This window comes from Tachysurus fulvidraco, chromosome 1 (assembly GCF_022655615.1).
Source record: "Tachysurus fulvidraco isolate hzauxx_2018 chromosome 1, HZAU_PFXX_2.0, whole genome shotgun sequence".
Lineage (NCBI taxonomy): Eukaryota > Metazoa > Chordata > Actinopteri > Siluriformes > Bagridae > Tachysurus > Tachysurus fulvidraco.
The window spans coordinates 29045906-29061974 of record NC_062518.1 but is presented as its reverse complement, the minus strand read 5'-3'; the positions used below and the strand labels follow the sequence as shown (position 1 = coordinate 29061974).

The following is a 16069-nucleotide window of genomic DNA, read 5'->3' as shown; positions in this document are numbered from 1 at the left end:
ATAATGTAGTTCTGATTCAAGCAGAAGTCAAATATTTTGTTGAATGGAATAAATGTGGTAAATGATGGGTTCCTTGAAGGCTAAGCAGTTCATTTGCTGGGTACGATAATAATTCCATAGAAATCCTTCAAACATTCATATACATAATATAGAGAGGTCACACTAACAAGAATCCTGGACAAACAAACTGACGCACAGACAACCTGAAAACATAATGCCTTCACTATCTTGTGTAAGAACTGAAAGAATATTTTGCATAATAAGATCATAGATTAACTGAAAGATCATAGATTAACTGCCACAATGCTTACAGCAGGCTGTCCATCAAATTTTAGTAAGCAGGTTCAAAGAGCAATTATCAGAAGCGGTGCTTAACAAGATGCTACCACCACAATGCTTCACTGAGGCCGGTAACCTTTTCCCCCCCATGTTTGCTGAATCTCCATGATTTTTGATGAACTTTTGAAGGGATTTCATATGGGATTGCCACTGTTCAACTAAAGGACCTGTGAACAGCTTCTCCTTTCAGAGCTGTGGATCTTTCCCACTTTATCAGAGTTACAGATTCCACAGTAACAGAAGATTCAAGTTTCAGATCAAATAAATGTTTATTAATTATGATTACAATTATGTTGGCAGTAACCGGTAAAGACCAGTCCAATGTTATTGATCACGGACAGTTCGTTTCACTTTACCTAACAGTCAGACATTTTATTTGTATTATTATTTTTTTTTCCCACCAGGTAAAATTTTCAATAAAAGTCCTATGATGCAACTGATATCACAACAAGTTAATTGCTGAATTTCATATAACCATGTAAAATACCTACACAACAGTCTTCATATTTGTGAAAAAGCAAGTTTTTGTTTTGCTTTCCAGTTTTTGCACAGTAGACTTTGCTTAGCTATTAAAAGGGTGGACATGTTTGAATAAATCCAAAGAAAGTGTTAATAGTGTCAATATCATGATAAAGTAGTAAACTAGAACACAAATATGCAGTTTTAAAATATTCCATGAACAACTACTAAAGCAGTCGATACAGTAACACGTCATCCAGAGGGCCACAGCAGCATTGCAGCTCTTCCCACAAGGATATCTAAAACACAAAAGGCTCAGTTGCATTTCAAATCAGGTTGGTTGCAAAACAGACTGAACTAAAATAACCGGTCTTCCAAAAAAACAAAGCAAAACGATACAAAATGAAAAACAAAATACATTTTGAAAATATTTTTCATCAGCCGTGTAGTACTAGTACTCTTACAATTCATGAGAAAGCATGCTCGTTGTTTTGGAAACACAGTCTATATTAAATGTGAGAATATTTGTATGCAGTATGTCTTTTTTTTCCTAAAGTAACCTGGGTAAAAGCAGCATGTGCTAATTTCTATTCACTTCAAGTTGTCTCCTCCTTCACATCAAAACCATCCTCTTTCGACATTACAATCTGATTTCGGATCTGATCTAAACAGATTCTTTATCCTATTCAAGGTTCAGGACCAGAAATAAGAGTGCAGAAATGGGCCATGATGTTCTTTCCTTTTTTTTTATTTTTTAATTTTAAATGTCCTAGATCTGTCCGTAATGTTAAGCATTAAGCATCCTCGCCTCTGAGGTTAGACATTCCTCAAACATCTGGTGAAGAGAAAACAGAGCACATTGCCTTACTTAACAATCTGCTAGAACACTGTTTATCCAGTTTGGATTTTGTCCTCTTGAGGCCACGCTGGACCATGTGCACTGGGTACCTGTGTGATGGGAGTGCAGCGATGACTTTTGTAAGTTCCTAAATGTCGGAAACTTCGGCCACACTGGTAGCAGGTATAAGGTGTGGCGCCACTGTGTATGCGCATGTGTGTGTAGAGGTTGCCGAGCTCTTTGAATCGGCGGCCGCACTGAGGGCACGCGTAGGGGCTTTCGCCTGTGTGAACACGCTGATGTCGTTTAAGACCAGAGAGCACAGGAAAGCCCTTACCACATTGTGGGCACGGGAAGGGGCTCTGAGCACCGCTGTGGCTGAGCCGGTGACTCTTGAGGCGAGCGGCGTGCCGGAATCTCTCCCCACATTCAGAGCACACAAATGGCTTTTCGCCCGTGTGGATGCGCCGGTGCTGCCGCAGGTTGCCAAGGTAGTTAAAGCGGCGTCCACAGTCTCCACACTCATAGCCACCTTCCACCTTCTTCTCCCGAGCTTGGGATTCGCTAGAGCTTGCCTTCCGCCACACCTCTCCCTCGCTGCCCTGCCCTCCACTGGAAGATGAGCCGGACTGAGCAGCCTGAGCGCTCTCTTCTCTGTGCATCAGCTTCATGTGCTCCTCCAGGAACGATGAGTCAGGGCAGAGGGTTCCACAGAAGGGGCAGATGAAGGTAGGGGCAGTGAAATGCTGGTCTAAGGAAAAAATAATTTGGGATTGGAAGAAAGTTACAGCAGTGTAGCAATAATTAGTGTATGTACCAAATATGATGCAGTTTGTGCTGCTGACCAAAGTTTCACACAGAAGTATTAAATAAGTTTGTGGACACCTGACCATAACACACACGTGCTTGCTAAACATCGCATTCCAGATTTAGTCCCTGTAAACCTTACCCCTATAATATCCTCCACCCTTGGAAAGGTGTTCATTGTTGGGAGTGAGACTGTGGGGATTTGTTCTAGTTTATTTAACAGTTTATTATTGTTCTATTACTGAGGTCAGATTGGTGTAAGGTTCGGAGGTCTGGGGTTCCATCAGTGTTCCAGTTCATCAACAAGGTGTTCAGTGAGGTTGAAGTCAGTGCTCAGTGCAGGAGACTCAAGTTGTTCCAGACCATGTCTTTATGGACTTTGCTTTGTCATGCTGGAACAAGATTAGGCTTCATTTTCCAGTGAGAAGAATTGCAAAGCTACAGCAAACACGTGGCAACAGTTTGAGTGTGATGCTCAGGTATCCACAAACTTTTGGCCATATGGCACAAAGTCACATATGTGCAAATGGGGGAAAAAAGAATATTTAAAAGACAAATGTAACAAGATTCTGTTGACTGTTTATGTGCAAAGATTTTCAGCATTTAATGTGGATGCAGAATGTAAACAAATGCAATTGACATGCAATAATTCTTACATAACTTAATGCTACTTGATTCAAATGAATAAAAATGTTAATCGCGCTTGGATTATTCTATCCTGATTATGTTACAAATATGAATATCTGAATAAATGACCTTTTAGGAAGATCCAAAGAACTTTTTACACTGTAGAATTGTGCTCATCTTTATTTCCCATCATTTCTTACTTCTTTGAGTTTGCCCTCTTCTCACACCTTAACTGATCACAAGTTAACTGGAATGCCAGCTATCTCTAGAACACTAACCTGCATCTAATCGGTCAATGCTGTCCTCCATTGGGCTGCTGTTGTCCTCCTCTGGCGAGCCGTGAGCATCCAGGGCAAAGGGAGCAGAGGAATCGTCAGAGACCGGCCCCATCCCTCTCCCTTCTTCCGAATCTTCTTCAGCTGTCGCTCTTGCAGCAATGGGATTCTCACACTTGGACTCAGATTCACCTGCTCAAACAACAGCACAAAGACTGATTAGTTTCTGGGAAAATGAACACACACACACACACACACACACACACACACACACACACACACACACACACACACACACACACACACACCATATTGTCTTATAAAGCCTGTACAGAATTGTGGCTTTAGGCCTCATTATTATCAGCTTCAACACTTCAACTCAGACAAGAACCGTTCTCCTGTCAGCCGCCAATCCCAGACTCGTCCATCAGATTGCTAGACACACAAGCGTGATTCATCACTCCAGAGAACACAACTCCACTGCTCTAGAGTCCAGTCCACTTAACACCTTTGTTTCTGACTCTGCATTACACTTGGTGATGTAAGGCTTGAATGCAGCTGCTCGTAAATTACAATCACGCACTGTGATTTTACATGGCCTACCACTTCATGGCTGAATTGCTGTTGTTCCCAATTGCTTCCACTTTATTGTAATACCACTAACAGGTGACTGGAAAATTTAGTAGTGAGGAAATTTCATGAATGGACTTGCACAGCACAGGTGGCAAACTATCACTGTACCAAGCTTGAGCTGAGTGATTGAGAGCGATGAATTCTTTCACAAATGTTATTATTTAATCGATTAATTTACATAAAGTCTCAACTACTAACATATTTGGCGTCTGTAGTCCTATGTTATTCAGCACTCATTTCAGAACTCAGTAACTGAGTGCACTCTCTCTAATGAACTCTAACTCTATCTGAATGATGATAAATTAGACAGAACAAGCGTGCTTTTTTTTTTTTTTTTTTGAATGTGAGTGTTTTGGCCAAAAATGTTTGATTTTGCTGTGACATTTAAAAAAAAAATCATGGAACTTGGAGTTTTCTGTGCAAATTTGTGAAAAAACTAATTGAATTGGAATTCATATTTCCAACTACTACTAGTGAAAGCATATATGTATTACCTTTTATGATAGCTGTACACAGGTTTGACATGTGAATCAAAGTTGGTTGCGATGACATTACATGACACAGCCCATGTTAATTTTGAAAAACTGCAAGCTCCTCCAAAAATTGTGTAGCCATTTGCTTGATTTCACATTTTCAAAATTGCTATATACTGGATTTCTCTGCTGCAATTTTTCTGATAAAAACATAACAGCGGTTTTGCAGATGTGTTACTAATCAATACTTGACTCATCAGTAGTTAATGTCCATCTTTAGCGTGTTGTAATTAGGGTTGCTTGGTGTCACAGTGTATGACTGGGCAGTTACATCACCGGTACATTTTTCAAAATACTAATTAAAATGCAGGTGCTTCTTTTATGTCTAACTCAAGTTACACTATCTGGCTTTGCATTTATTTTCACGTTAAATTGTTTAATGACAAAGTGATAAATACTGATGATGCATGAGATTATACAGAAAAGTCGATCACTAAAAAGGGCTCTTATTAAAGCCCTGATCAGATTAGACTAGTTTTATATGTGGGCATAGGATAGGTGGGATTTTTGTTCCATCTAATTCTGGATCTGGATAGATTCCACCATATTTAACTACAAAAATTAAGTTTCTATTTACCGTTACTGACAACTGAAGTAAAAAGTGGAATATCTGAAATATCTACAGAAGTTTCTTACCATTTTTACATCACCCTTTTTACTGTAAAAGGGAGTGAAGCTCCGCACGTGCAAAAACATATGATCCATTTTAGATCAAATTTATTAGGGTCGTCTATAAAGCTCCTTCTACACATTTACCCCTTTTCCATCAGTGGCTAATTGCTTTGAGATGCATTTTTTTGACACACACAGTGAGCCAGGCGTAAACTTTTGAACACATTTTATCTGTGCAAATTGATATTTTATCTTCTGGGAATCATGTAAATAACTTAAATAGCTTCTGAAGAAAATTATCTAATGAATAAATAACACCAAACAACATAAAACACATTGCTCTGTTAGTTAACATGCTACAGTAATGTTTATGGTATTTTGGTCAAATACAAGTCATTTTCATGCTGTAAAAATGTACAACATGCACAGTTTGGTTGCTGATTTATAGAAATGAATATGAACAAGACCTAACAAGAAAGTTATCTTCGATCTCAGAAACTCTGGTATTAAAATAATCTCGGAGTTTCCCCAGTTATACTGTAATTACAACTTTTTAGCAGAGAAACTCGTGTTTACAATAATACTGACAGCACGTGAACGCAGCATCGTATGTAAACATTTGTTTACAGATTTTACAAAGAGAATTTTCATCCTTTACGTTTTCAACAGCGCGATACTTTAACACCAAGCTTAACATACTGTAAAAATGTCCAACCCAAAACAACCTCTACATGTAACTGTAGTTTTAGCACCTGACTGATGTCCAAAGCTGCTCTCTAGTTACCTTTATACTCCGAGGTGGAGTTCAGCTCCACTCCAGACATCCACTCATAGTCGTAGAGTCTTTTGCTGGCAGAAGGCAACATACTGAAGATGTCCTCGCTCTCTGTCCAGGGGCTGAGTGAGGCCTGGTGCTGCCGCTCGCTCTCCACATCAGCAGCTCCGCGTGAGTTCTTGTCCTTCATCAGGTAATCACAGATGGCGTCGATGTTTTCCTTTTTGACAGCCGGAGCGGCCGCTTTGGCTTTCTTCGGCTCCGTGCTGTTGCTCTTCTGTAGAAAATCGACTTTTCTGGCCGGCTCACTGGCGACACACTCCAGCCGGGCTTTGAGCAGCTCGATCTCGTCGGTTTTCTCTCTCAGCTCCATTTTGAGGAGCCTGGTTCGTGCGCTTACTACTTTGCGGATTTCGGACAGGGCCTCCTCCAGCGCCACGGTGATGTTCCTGCCGAGGTGCTCGGTGATCTCACTCACGGAACACACCAACTCTTCATCAAACTCCACATCGCAGAAAGTCTCCTCCGCTCGAGCAGGAGGTCCTGTGCTTTCCATCAGTGCGGCCTGAGAGTCAGCCAACTGCCCCGTTTCAACAAAACCGTGGTTTCTTTTACGGCTCATAGCTCCAAAATAATGCAGTGTTTTGAACAGTCGATGCTCCAGCACCGTAGAGTTTTGACAACTTCCGCCAGCGTTATGACTCGAGTTTACGCACAGAGCCCTCTAAAGGACTGGCGGCTTATTTCCCGTACACCGTCTGTGCTGGAGTGTGGAGCTTCAATCGAGTTTCTACTCGATTATTTGTTTAAAATCATAAAGCAAAGCGAAATGAACGTGTTCTTGTGTTCTGATAAGATAGGTTATGAATAATAAAAATAAAAGGATTATATAAAAAAAATAAATACATTGATTGTATTTCGAGTTTGAATATCTATTTGTGTATATTTTATAATAACTACATAATTCATCCTGCCATTTTCTGTACAGTTTATCCTACATAGAGTCACAGGGAACCTGAAGCCTATCTCAGTGAACTCAAGGGGACACCCTGGATGCCATCCCATTGCAGAGCACATCTAATGAATGTCGTTCATTCAGCCACCAGTAGAGGGAGCACTGCACAGCATTTGTCTTTGTCATTGTTTACCAAGATGGTTGTCCTTCAGTACTGCACTTTTTTTTATGAGGCACAATCCCCAGACATTGGATGCCAGATTATTATTATTATTATTATTATTATTATTATTATTATTATTATTATTATTAAGATAAGATCAGATAAGATAAGATAAAAGCTGAATAAAAGAAAAGAATAAAGCTGATTCTGATTCTGATAAGATAAGATAAGATAAAATAAAATAAAGGTAAAGATAAAGGTAAGATATACCGCAAAGAGAAAGAAATGCAAATATATGAAAGACTAGAGACATAATATAATATAGAGTATATACACAATACAATGTGTAAATACAGAGAAGAAAATTATTATTATTATTATTATTATTATTATTATTATTATTATTATTATTATTATTATTATTATTATTTTAAGTATTTAAATTCTCCCAGCTCTCAGAAATAGACTATATCACGTTCTCATAATTTTTGGAGTTATATATTTATATAGTGTGCAAAGAGTTGGCATGTGTGCCTGATATTAATTTGATGATGCTTGAATAATTAAATGCATATATATGCATTGAATGAATGATGAATGTAATATCAATGAAATTAAAATTACTGTGAAATACCCTGTGATATTTATTTATTTAATTTAAATTTAAATTTTTATTTTAAGGGGCACACATCCTAAGTAGCAATTCTACAAGCAACGCTCCTTCCTGACCACCAGAGGGAACCCTTGCCAGAACACTGATTACTTCCAGGTTATTTCCCACATACCCACATCTTCGTTATATATAAATAAATGAATATATAATTTAAGCTTAAAATTAATTTTAAAAAGATTAATTTAAAATTTAAAATACTATATATCTCTGGAAAAACTCCCTGAGATGATAAGAGAAAGAAAGATTGAGAGGAACCAGGCTCAGAAGGGAACCCATTCTCATTTGGGTGACACCCTACAGTAAATAGTGTAAATGTAAATAATGTCATTTCTACAACAGTTTATAATAGTGCAACCGAGAGCTCTTGCGGAACTAATGGGTCATCGTAAACTCTGAGTTCAGCGCAGGCCTGATTGCTGATAAAGACCAGACCATACAGCTGACAGACACAACACTGTTTCAAAAGAAGGCATGACAGTCCAAAGGCATGACAGTCCAAAGGCATGGGCAGCTCCATTCACAACAATCTCATGAGACACTGGCTGACCATGCAGATCAATCCCTGGCAGTGTAATCCACCGAGTGACGAGACTCCAACCAGGGGTAGAACATCAGGATTGACGTTTTGTGTTACATCTGCCTTCCTGTGAGGTTCTTTTGTGAACAGTTGGGAGTTAACTTCAGGCTGACAGGCTGGGTATCTGGGTAACAGTCAAGCAGAACATCTGAAGGGTCCCAAGTTTACTTAGTCCACACCCTGCTAGACTCCCAGCAAAGACAAAGCTGACTTCAGTACCTTGGGGATTAAGAGGATTACGGTCCTGAGAAAATATCATGGGTGCACGCCCACAAAATCCTATACCCATCACTCGTTATTGACTTTCCTCGAGCCCACCCAGACAGCACAGTATCTAGACCCTGGGGTGGCATCCTAATAGAACACCTGGAGGTGTTCTTAGGAGGGGGTTCTATAATAAATCTACCGGCTGCCCTTCCTCCCGGCTCACAGAGATAATTCTCACTGGATTACTAATTACTTCTGGGTTATGTCCATTATGGACTCAAAAGCCAGTGTTTTTAACAGCTCCACATGAAGTATTGTTACTTTAGCTACTCACCAAGTTATTATATTGTGTACTATTTGCCTTCCTGTGTATTGACCCATGTCTTATCCTGTTTTTGGCTGTTTGGTTTTGTGATTTTGTACTGTTGCATCGCTGACTGTCTTTCCAGGATTTTGGATTTTTGCTTGTTTTTTCCAGTTGTGCTATTTTCTTATTGATTTGTATTGTCTGCTCTGATTCTTTAATAAACGCTCACATCCATTTGTCACAGTCACAATGTCTTTTTTTTTTGCTGAAAGTACTCTATGAAGCCATGGTTGCATTTGCGGTTTTTCTGTTAGTGCATCATTCTTGGTTTGAAAATCTTAGCTCGAGAAGGGCTAAAATGCTTCACACCTTGCTGACTCACTGTGGGTTTTTTTATGCTGATATGACCTTTTTACAGGAACCCTCTTACTTTGGGCAAGAAAACGTGGAGGACACCTGCCCTATATAGATGATGGCTCACAATCTGTTTCCTAAATACGAACACTTTTTATCTAGACATTTATGAAGCTGCATAAAATCAATACAATGCATGAACTATATACTATGCATTTGGGATGCTATGACATTATATATTAGCTGAACATATTGATAAAAAAAACAAAACAATGTTTTGAGAATTAAATAGGAGCTTGAAATTTTTAAATCCTCCCATGATGGAGATCCTAAGTCATAATGAATGTGAAATTATCCAAGACCTCTTTGATAAAGACATCTATTAGAAATTACAGGGTCTTTAGAGAGCACAATGTATGTCCACAATGCAGTACTCATAGTGGGCACAGATGGTGTTAATGCATGTCTTCCTCTCATTAAACTTCTGGATGTGTATCAGATCATACATTAAGTGGAAAACCACTGGGTTTGGCTTCATTTGGTCTTTGTACTCTGAAGGGTACTCAGATATTATGAACTTACTTCACACAGTTTGTTTGAATGAATATCTCTTTTAAGCACTACGTGTGTGGGTGTTTGCTAATTTGAAACAGGTTTGTGCCCATCATATTCATAACACTGATGTTTCCCTACAAAGACAAAAACAGATCCGCTACCTCTAACCTCAAACCTTTCCCTGAACTGGCCAAAAGTCTCTCAGATCATCTTGCATTGCTTGGCTAGTCTCACCATTTCTCAGGGTACAAGGTAGGAATGCATCAATACTCCTCTCTGTTCTGTCACCGAGGTTGTGGAATGAACTTCCCCTAGATGCCAGAACAGCCAAGTCACTCATCTTTAAAAAATGAAAAAAAAAAATGAAAAAAAGATCTACCTATTCTTTAATTATTAAATTAGCACTTGTGTCACGGCCAGCGCACATGCATCTTCAGCCTGTTGACCACTCATTACAACTTGTTTATATATATATATATATATATATATATATATATATATATATATATATATATATATATATATATATATATGTATTTATGTGTCTGTGTGTGCGTGTGTGTGTGTGTATATATATATATATATATATGTGTGTGTGTGTGTGTGTGTGTGTGTGTGTGTGTGTGTGTGTGTGTGTGTGTGTGTGTGTGTGTGTGTGTGTGTGTGTGTGTGAGTAAGAGTAACTCTTCTGAATTCTGACCTAATGTAATGTATTTTTTGATTACTATGGAGACTGTGAACATGGTGCATGGAGCTGGGGATAGCACTTTCTGGTACATACACACACACAAATATATATGTGTGTGTGTGTGTGAGTGTGTGTATAAGAGTGAGACTATATATAAATATATATATATATATATATATATATATATATATATATATATATATATATATATAACATTTGTTTTATTTTTAAAAAATTTGAAATTTGTAATTACAAGGAATATTTTGAGGGTTACTTCTCTTTTTCGAGCATCAAAACAAACATACAAAGGCAAAAGATTAACTGAAAAAGGTAAAAAATGTTAAGTGAAAAACAGAACGGAGATAGATAAAATTGTAAAACACAATTGGAAAAATAGGAGAGGGAGTAATGTTACACTGTGATAAGCTGTACTCTGTTATAACACTATATAGATTTATTTACCTTTTACTTAAGAATAATAACAAAATAAATAATCAATGAATGTAACTGTATATTATGAACTGTATATGCTGTATATACTCCAGTCTTGTTTCAACCATTGTAGCACTCTAAGGTAAGGTACGATTATTTAATATTTACTTGAGCACGTACATGTTGGTAGTGATTTCTCATATTGTAATTGATTTTCCACCACAACTACAGTACAGATCGTGTTCTAGATTAAGATATTTTGGATCCAATAAAAGTATGTAAGAAATCTACATTCCTTCTTAGAACTGATACGGTTTCATATGTTATGCATAAAATATATATTGGTCAACAAACACTGATTTCTGAACAGAGACTATAAAAAAAATGCATTTTCCTGATCACAGGTGATTCCTTTGCTTTCACATTAAAGTAGAATGAGTGACTTTCTGGATCTGTCAGCAAAACTCACAGCGCATGTGCTTTCATTGTGATGTCTATATATGGTTAGACCTAAACTGCATTTCGTTGCCTTGTACTTGTACATGTGTAATGACAATAAAGTTTAATCTAATCTAATCTAATCTAATCTAATCTAATCTAATCTAATAAGCATCTCCCTGCAAAGAAGTAAACTGCAGTACTTTTTATGCTTATTTACTATACTTATTATAATAAATTATTTCAAAAACCATTTAGGTTTAATGTATTCACGGTAAAATTTATTTTTGATGGACATCAATATATGAAAGATTTGGCTTAATCGTAAATAATAATTAATCCTTGGTGTGTTTGGATGTGTATATTACAAGAAATCATTTACTTGTTTGTAAACCATGTTATATTTACATTTGCCGATACTTTAGTCCAACCGGCTTATAAGGGAAGCAAATACAATCCTGTTCTCAGCACTGACTAGTAATGTAACTAGCTAAGTATATACTGACAAAGAAAATGGCTAATTGCAGACATCTATGCTGGCCAAATAAACTTGTTCATACTGACCTAGGTGGGGTGGAAAAACAGGATGTGGCATTCAAGATTTGCTGGTACAGTGTTAATGAGAAAGCCACATATAAAAAATGCTTACACTGCGACCACAAGTGATAACAAAGCCAAAATGTAAGCTTAATGACTTCAAACTAAGACTGAATATATTCAAAGAAATTCAGTGTCTTTCTAAAATGTCCAAGGAGATGTAAAAACAAACAAAACAAAACAAAAAAACACTTCACCAAACATTTAACAATGTGTTAAAATGTGGGGAATTCCACATGTGAAGTCTGTTATTTTGTTTAAGAAAGCTTGAATTATCTGTAAGAGTAGTTTTTTTTCAATCTACTGTATGTCAGAATAAGAAAGTTAATGTACTTTGACTACATTATCAAACAATTAATAAAGTCCTGTTTAGTACTAGATTTGACATTTGGATTTATTTGATAATTGGAGCAATTTGATATTCTACTACTTCTTTGGAATTGTTTTTCTCTTAAACATTAAGTACAAGCCCCAAATTTTAAAGTCATTACAATTTTGCATATCATTTTTGTTTGGTGCTTTGTTAGGCCTTTTCTATTACTTTTAAATTCTATTGTGTAGAAATTGTGTAGCTGTTTATCCAAATATTAGCATTTCTGTGATCTGGCCAGTTACTCTTAGATTGTGATTGTGATAGTCATGAATGTGATATTGATTTCTTTTTTACAGTTCTATACACAAAAAAATACATAAATTAATAGACATTTCAGACACTATACAGGCAATTATAGTATTTATTTTTGCTCTGCCAACCAAAAGAGTTCCCAATTAAGCCTCAGATGGATAGAGACAGAATTATTAATAGAAGTAAGTGTAACAATAGTTTCAGCATTAAAATTGCAATGTGGAGTGGAACAAACAGTGAAATGTACCAGTGTGGTTATGCTTAAGTCATGGCCTAATGGTTAGAGCGTCTGACTCGTAATCCTAAGGTTGTTGGTTCGAGTCTCGGGCCGGCCACCACTGAGGTGCCCTTGAGCAAGGCACCGAACCCCCCAACTACTCCCTGGGTGCCGCAGCATAAATGGCTGCCCACTGCTCTGCGTGTGTGTTCATGGTGTGTGTGTGCACTTTGGATGGGTCAAATGCAGAGAATGAATTCTGAGTATGGATCACCATACTTAGCCTTATGTCACGTCACTTTAATGAAGTTAGAACTTATTTTTTAACTTTGTAACAAATAACAATAACAAAGTCAACGTAACATTCCAATTAATTGTAAATAATCATAAGCTTAGTCGTTAACCTTTACAAATACAGGCTTTTAGCAAAAGACCTTTACAAAGAAAATGTTAACAACTTTTGTTAATGACGTATACAGGTATAGAGTAGACAAACAGTTAACATGAAAACAACCACAGCTGATCTTATGATGGAGAGAAGGACAAGAGCATTAATCTGAAATTGAGCATCTGCAAAATGAAAGAAAAAATGAAAAAATATTTAGACAATGTCTTGTTATTTTGCGTTGTTCATTTAACATTCACCAAAGCAATTAGCTCAAACAAAGATAATAGTCAGTGTTTGACACTTTAGAAGAGGTTTACCTGTGATAAGCGGTTTAATTCTGTTCCCAAACAGTATCTCTCCACATGCAGCCACAGCACAAAAGTATGTTCCTGTATCAGACAGGCTGAGGTTCTTGGGGAGACTGTAAACACATGTCTGTGTCAGAGAACCACCAGTGAAGTTCTTCTCACAGTGATCACTGCTTTGTTCTTGAGTGTAAATGATGCCTGGCTGATGTTCTCCTAAGCGGTGTCTGAACCAGTAGACGCTGTGATTTCCTTCACAGCGGTCGGTGACGAGTGTACACTGAAACCCATAGTCTCCTGGACCAACCAGCTGACCTTTTTTCTGCTGGATAAGTGTGCTGCTTTTTAATGAATTATCTTTAGAAAGAATAAAGAAATGAACAAATATTCAGTTAATAGGGCAGTATGTGGTTTCTTCAGTAGACAGAATTCATCAACATAAATGGCTAAATGATTCTGAAATGATGAATCGCTTTTAATATTTACTATGACAGCAATTATACAATTTTAAATATGTTTCTGACTGAGCAGTCACATTAATAAATGACACATAGACACAAAGCAGTCTTGCAAATTTCATTACTAAATTTCTTACCTTTCACGATCAGAACTGTTCCTTGTTCAAAGGTTATGTCATAAAGAAATGTGATAGCACAGTAGTAAGTGGCAGAGTCTGATAGTTTTAGATTTAAGATGCTCAGGTTAAAAGTGAAAGGTCCGATCGTGGCAATGAAGCGGCCGATCTTGTCAAAATTATTATAAAACATTGGAGATTGAAACTGATATGATGTAGCAATGACAAAAGGCTTCTCTCCCAGGTTTTGTCTGAGCCATATAATAGTTGTCATTCTCTTTTTACATAAACATGACAGGTTTACACTGTGTCCAACTTCAGCAGTTATTAGTGGCTCCTGCCAGGACTCAACTTCACCAGATGAAAGATCTAATGTAAACCCCCCATCCACAAAAAAAAAAAAAAAAAATTTCATTCTTCTGAATCATATATATATATATCAGCATTAATCACTACCAAACAACCAATCTCTTTTCCTACATGCTATAAACATGCTATGAAATCTAAAATAAAAGTTTACTTACTGACAGATGTGCACAGCAGGAAGAAAAAATAATAAATCATTTTCCACCTGTACATTTGCTCTCTGCAATGTAAAAGGGAAAAGTGTGAAGTTGGGGGAAAATCCAAACCCATTGTATACTAATAAAGTTATACCAGCATTATACACAAGAAAACAAAGCAAGCGTTTTACTTACAGAAACAACTGAAAGCAACACCTAGCACCTTCTTTCACAGCTGTGAGAAAAACCTGCTAAAAAACGCTTTCATAATATTAGGCAGCAAGAGATTGGCTGGAAGAAAAATGGATTGAAGTAGGTCAGCTGCTCGCCAGCAAATGCCTTGAAAGTGGTTTCATATATATATATGGTCGGTGAGGTTCCTCAGAAGAGTGAACACATGGAGTTTGACTGTGACATACTCCATTTAAACAACTCTTCCTGTCCATTTGGTGCCCTTCCTGGCTGGCCTTTCCTACCTTTCCTGGCTGGCCTTGGTTCATTTCTTTCTGGGTTGATTCACCTGAAAAACAGAATAGTCTGAGATTAGAGCTTAAATAGAAAAAAGTAGGGCTGGGTGATATGAACAAAATCATATGTTAAACAACAAAATGCCAGAATATCAATGTAGTGAAAATATTTTAGGGATGACTACTGGTGCTTTCAAAAAATGCCAGACATTAATACAAGGAAAAGGTAGACATAATGGTGAAGTTATGCAGACCAATGGTTTTAGTGAGGTGCTGATCATTGGAAATCAGATCATTCTTACCACAAGATCGATTATATCTCTTATCACATAGAGATTTATTATCTTATATATATATCTTATATATATTTTTTGCATATAGATTTATATATGCAAAAAATATACATTTTACAGTCGATTTCTAACAGATATACAGAAATGTAAACACCAGCTCTAGATAAACATCCTAAACCTCATCCAGCTTTGAGGCAGAAGACAGAATATAGTCTTCATGAATTCAATTCAATTCAATTTATTTGTATAATATATATATACAATATAATATAATATATAATAATAATAAGCAGAAAAAATAAGAATAAAAATAAATAAGTGAATACATACAATTAAAGTTTCAAATTAATTTTAAAAAGATTAGCTTAAACTTTAAAATACTATTGTATATATCTATCCCTATCCCTACTGAGCAAGCCGGAGGTGACAGCGGCAAGGAAAAACTCCCTGAGATGATAAGAGAAAGAAAGATTGAGAGGAACCAGGCTCAGAAGGGAACCCATCCTCATTTGGGTGACACTCTACAGTAAATAGTGTAAATGTAAATAATGTCATTTCTACAACAGTTTATAATAGTGCAACCGAGAGCTCCTGAGGAACTAATGGGTCATCGTAAACTCTGAGTTCAGCGCAGGCCTGATTGCTGATAAAGACCAGACCATACAGCTGACTGACACAACATTGTTTCAAAAGAAGGCATGACAGTCTCCAGGCAGCTTCATTCACAACAATCCCATGAGACACTGGCTGACGATGCAGATCAATCCCTGGCAAGGTGACAACCGGGCGATGAGACTTTAGCCAGCGGTAGAGCATCAGGTTTAACGAAGTCACTCCATAAGAAGAGACGATC

At 37.2% G+C, this 16069-nt stretch overlaps 2 protein-coding genes and 1 long non-coding RNA gene across 5 annotated transcripts; 1 reads left to right on the top strand and 2 right to left on the bottom strand.

The window, feature by feature from the left end:
* Positions 1-589: 589 nt before the first annotated feature.
* On the bottom strand, positions 590-6624 carry znf16l (zinc finger protein 16 like). Of its 2 annotated transcripts, XM_047820739.1 has the most exons (4): positions 5908-6624; positions 3349-3537; positions 1974-2387; positions 590-1097 (listed from the first exon to the last, which is right to left on the bottom strand). In XM_047820739.1, the coding sequence occupies exons 1-4, from the start codon at positions 6518-6520 to the stop codon at positions 1051-1053; spliced, it is 1263 nt and encodes a 420-aa protein (XP_047676695.1). In that variant the 5' UTR covers positions 6521-6624; the 3' UTR covers positions 590-1050. The 2 variants fall into 2 exon arrangements, with proteins under 2 accessions (XP_047676695.1, XP_027025223.1); XM_027169422.2 differs by having other exon boundaries at positions 590-2387; positions 5908-6623.
* A 603-nt stretch (positions 6625-7227) lies between these two features.
* Positions 7228-8998, top strand: LOC113657519. Its single transcript, XR_007144389.1, has 3 exons — positions 7228-7275; positions 7698-7785; positions 8092-8998. It is a non-coding gene; the product is annotated as an uncharacterized LOC113657519 (long non-coding RNA).
* Positions 8999-12965: 3967 nt separating this feature from the next.
* LOC113657518 lies at positions 12966-14864 on the bottom strand. 2 transcript variants are annotated; one of them, XM_027169425.2, is made up of 5 exons: positions 14652-14864; positions 14478-14539; positions 13975-14322; positions 13392-13736; positions 12966-13256 (listed from the first exon to the last, which is right to left on the bottom strand). In XM_027169425.2, the coding sequence occupies exons 2-5, from the start codon at positions 14530-14532 to the stop codon at positions 13150-13152; spliced, it is 855 nt and encodes a 284-aa protein (XP_027025226.1). In that variant the 5' UTR covers positions 14533-14539; positions 14652-14864; the 3' UTR covers positions 12966-13149. The 2 variants fall into 2 exon arrangements, with proteins under 2 accessions (XP_027025226.1, XP_027025225.1); XM_027169424.2 differs by having other exon boundaries at positions 13975-14340; positions 14652-14856.
* Between the last annotated feature and the right edge of the window lie 1205 nt (positions 14865-16069).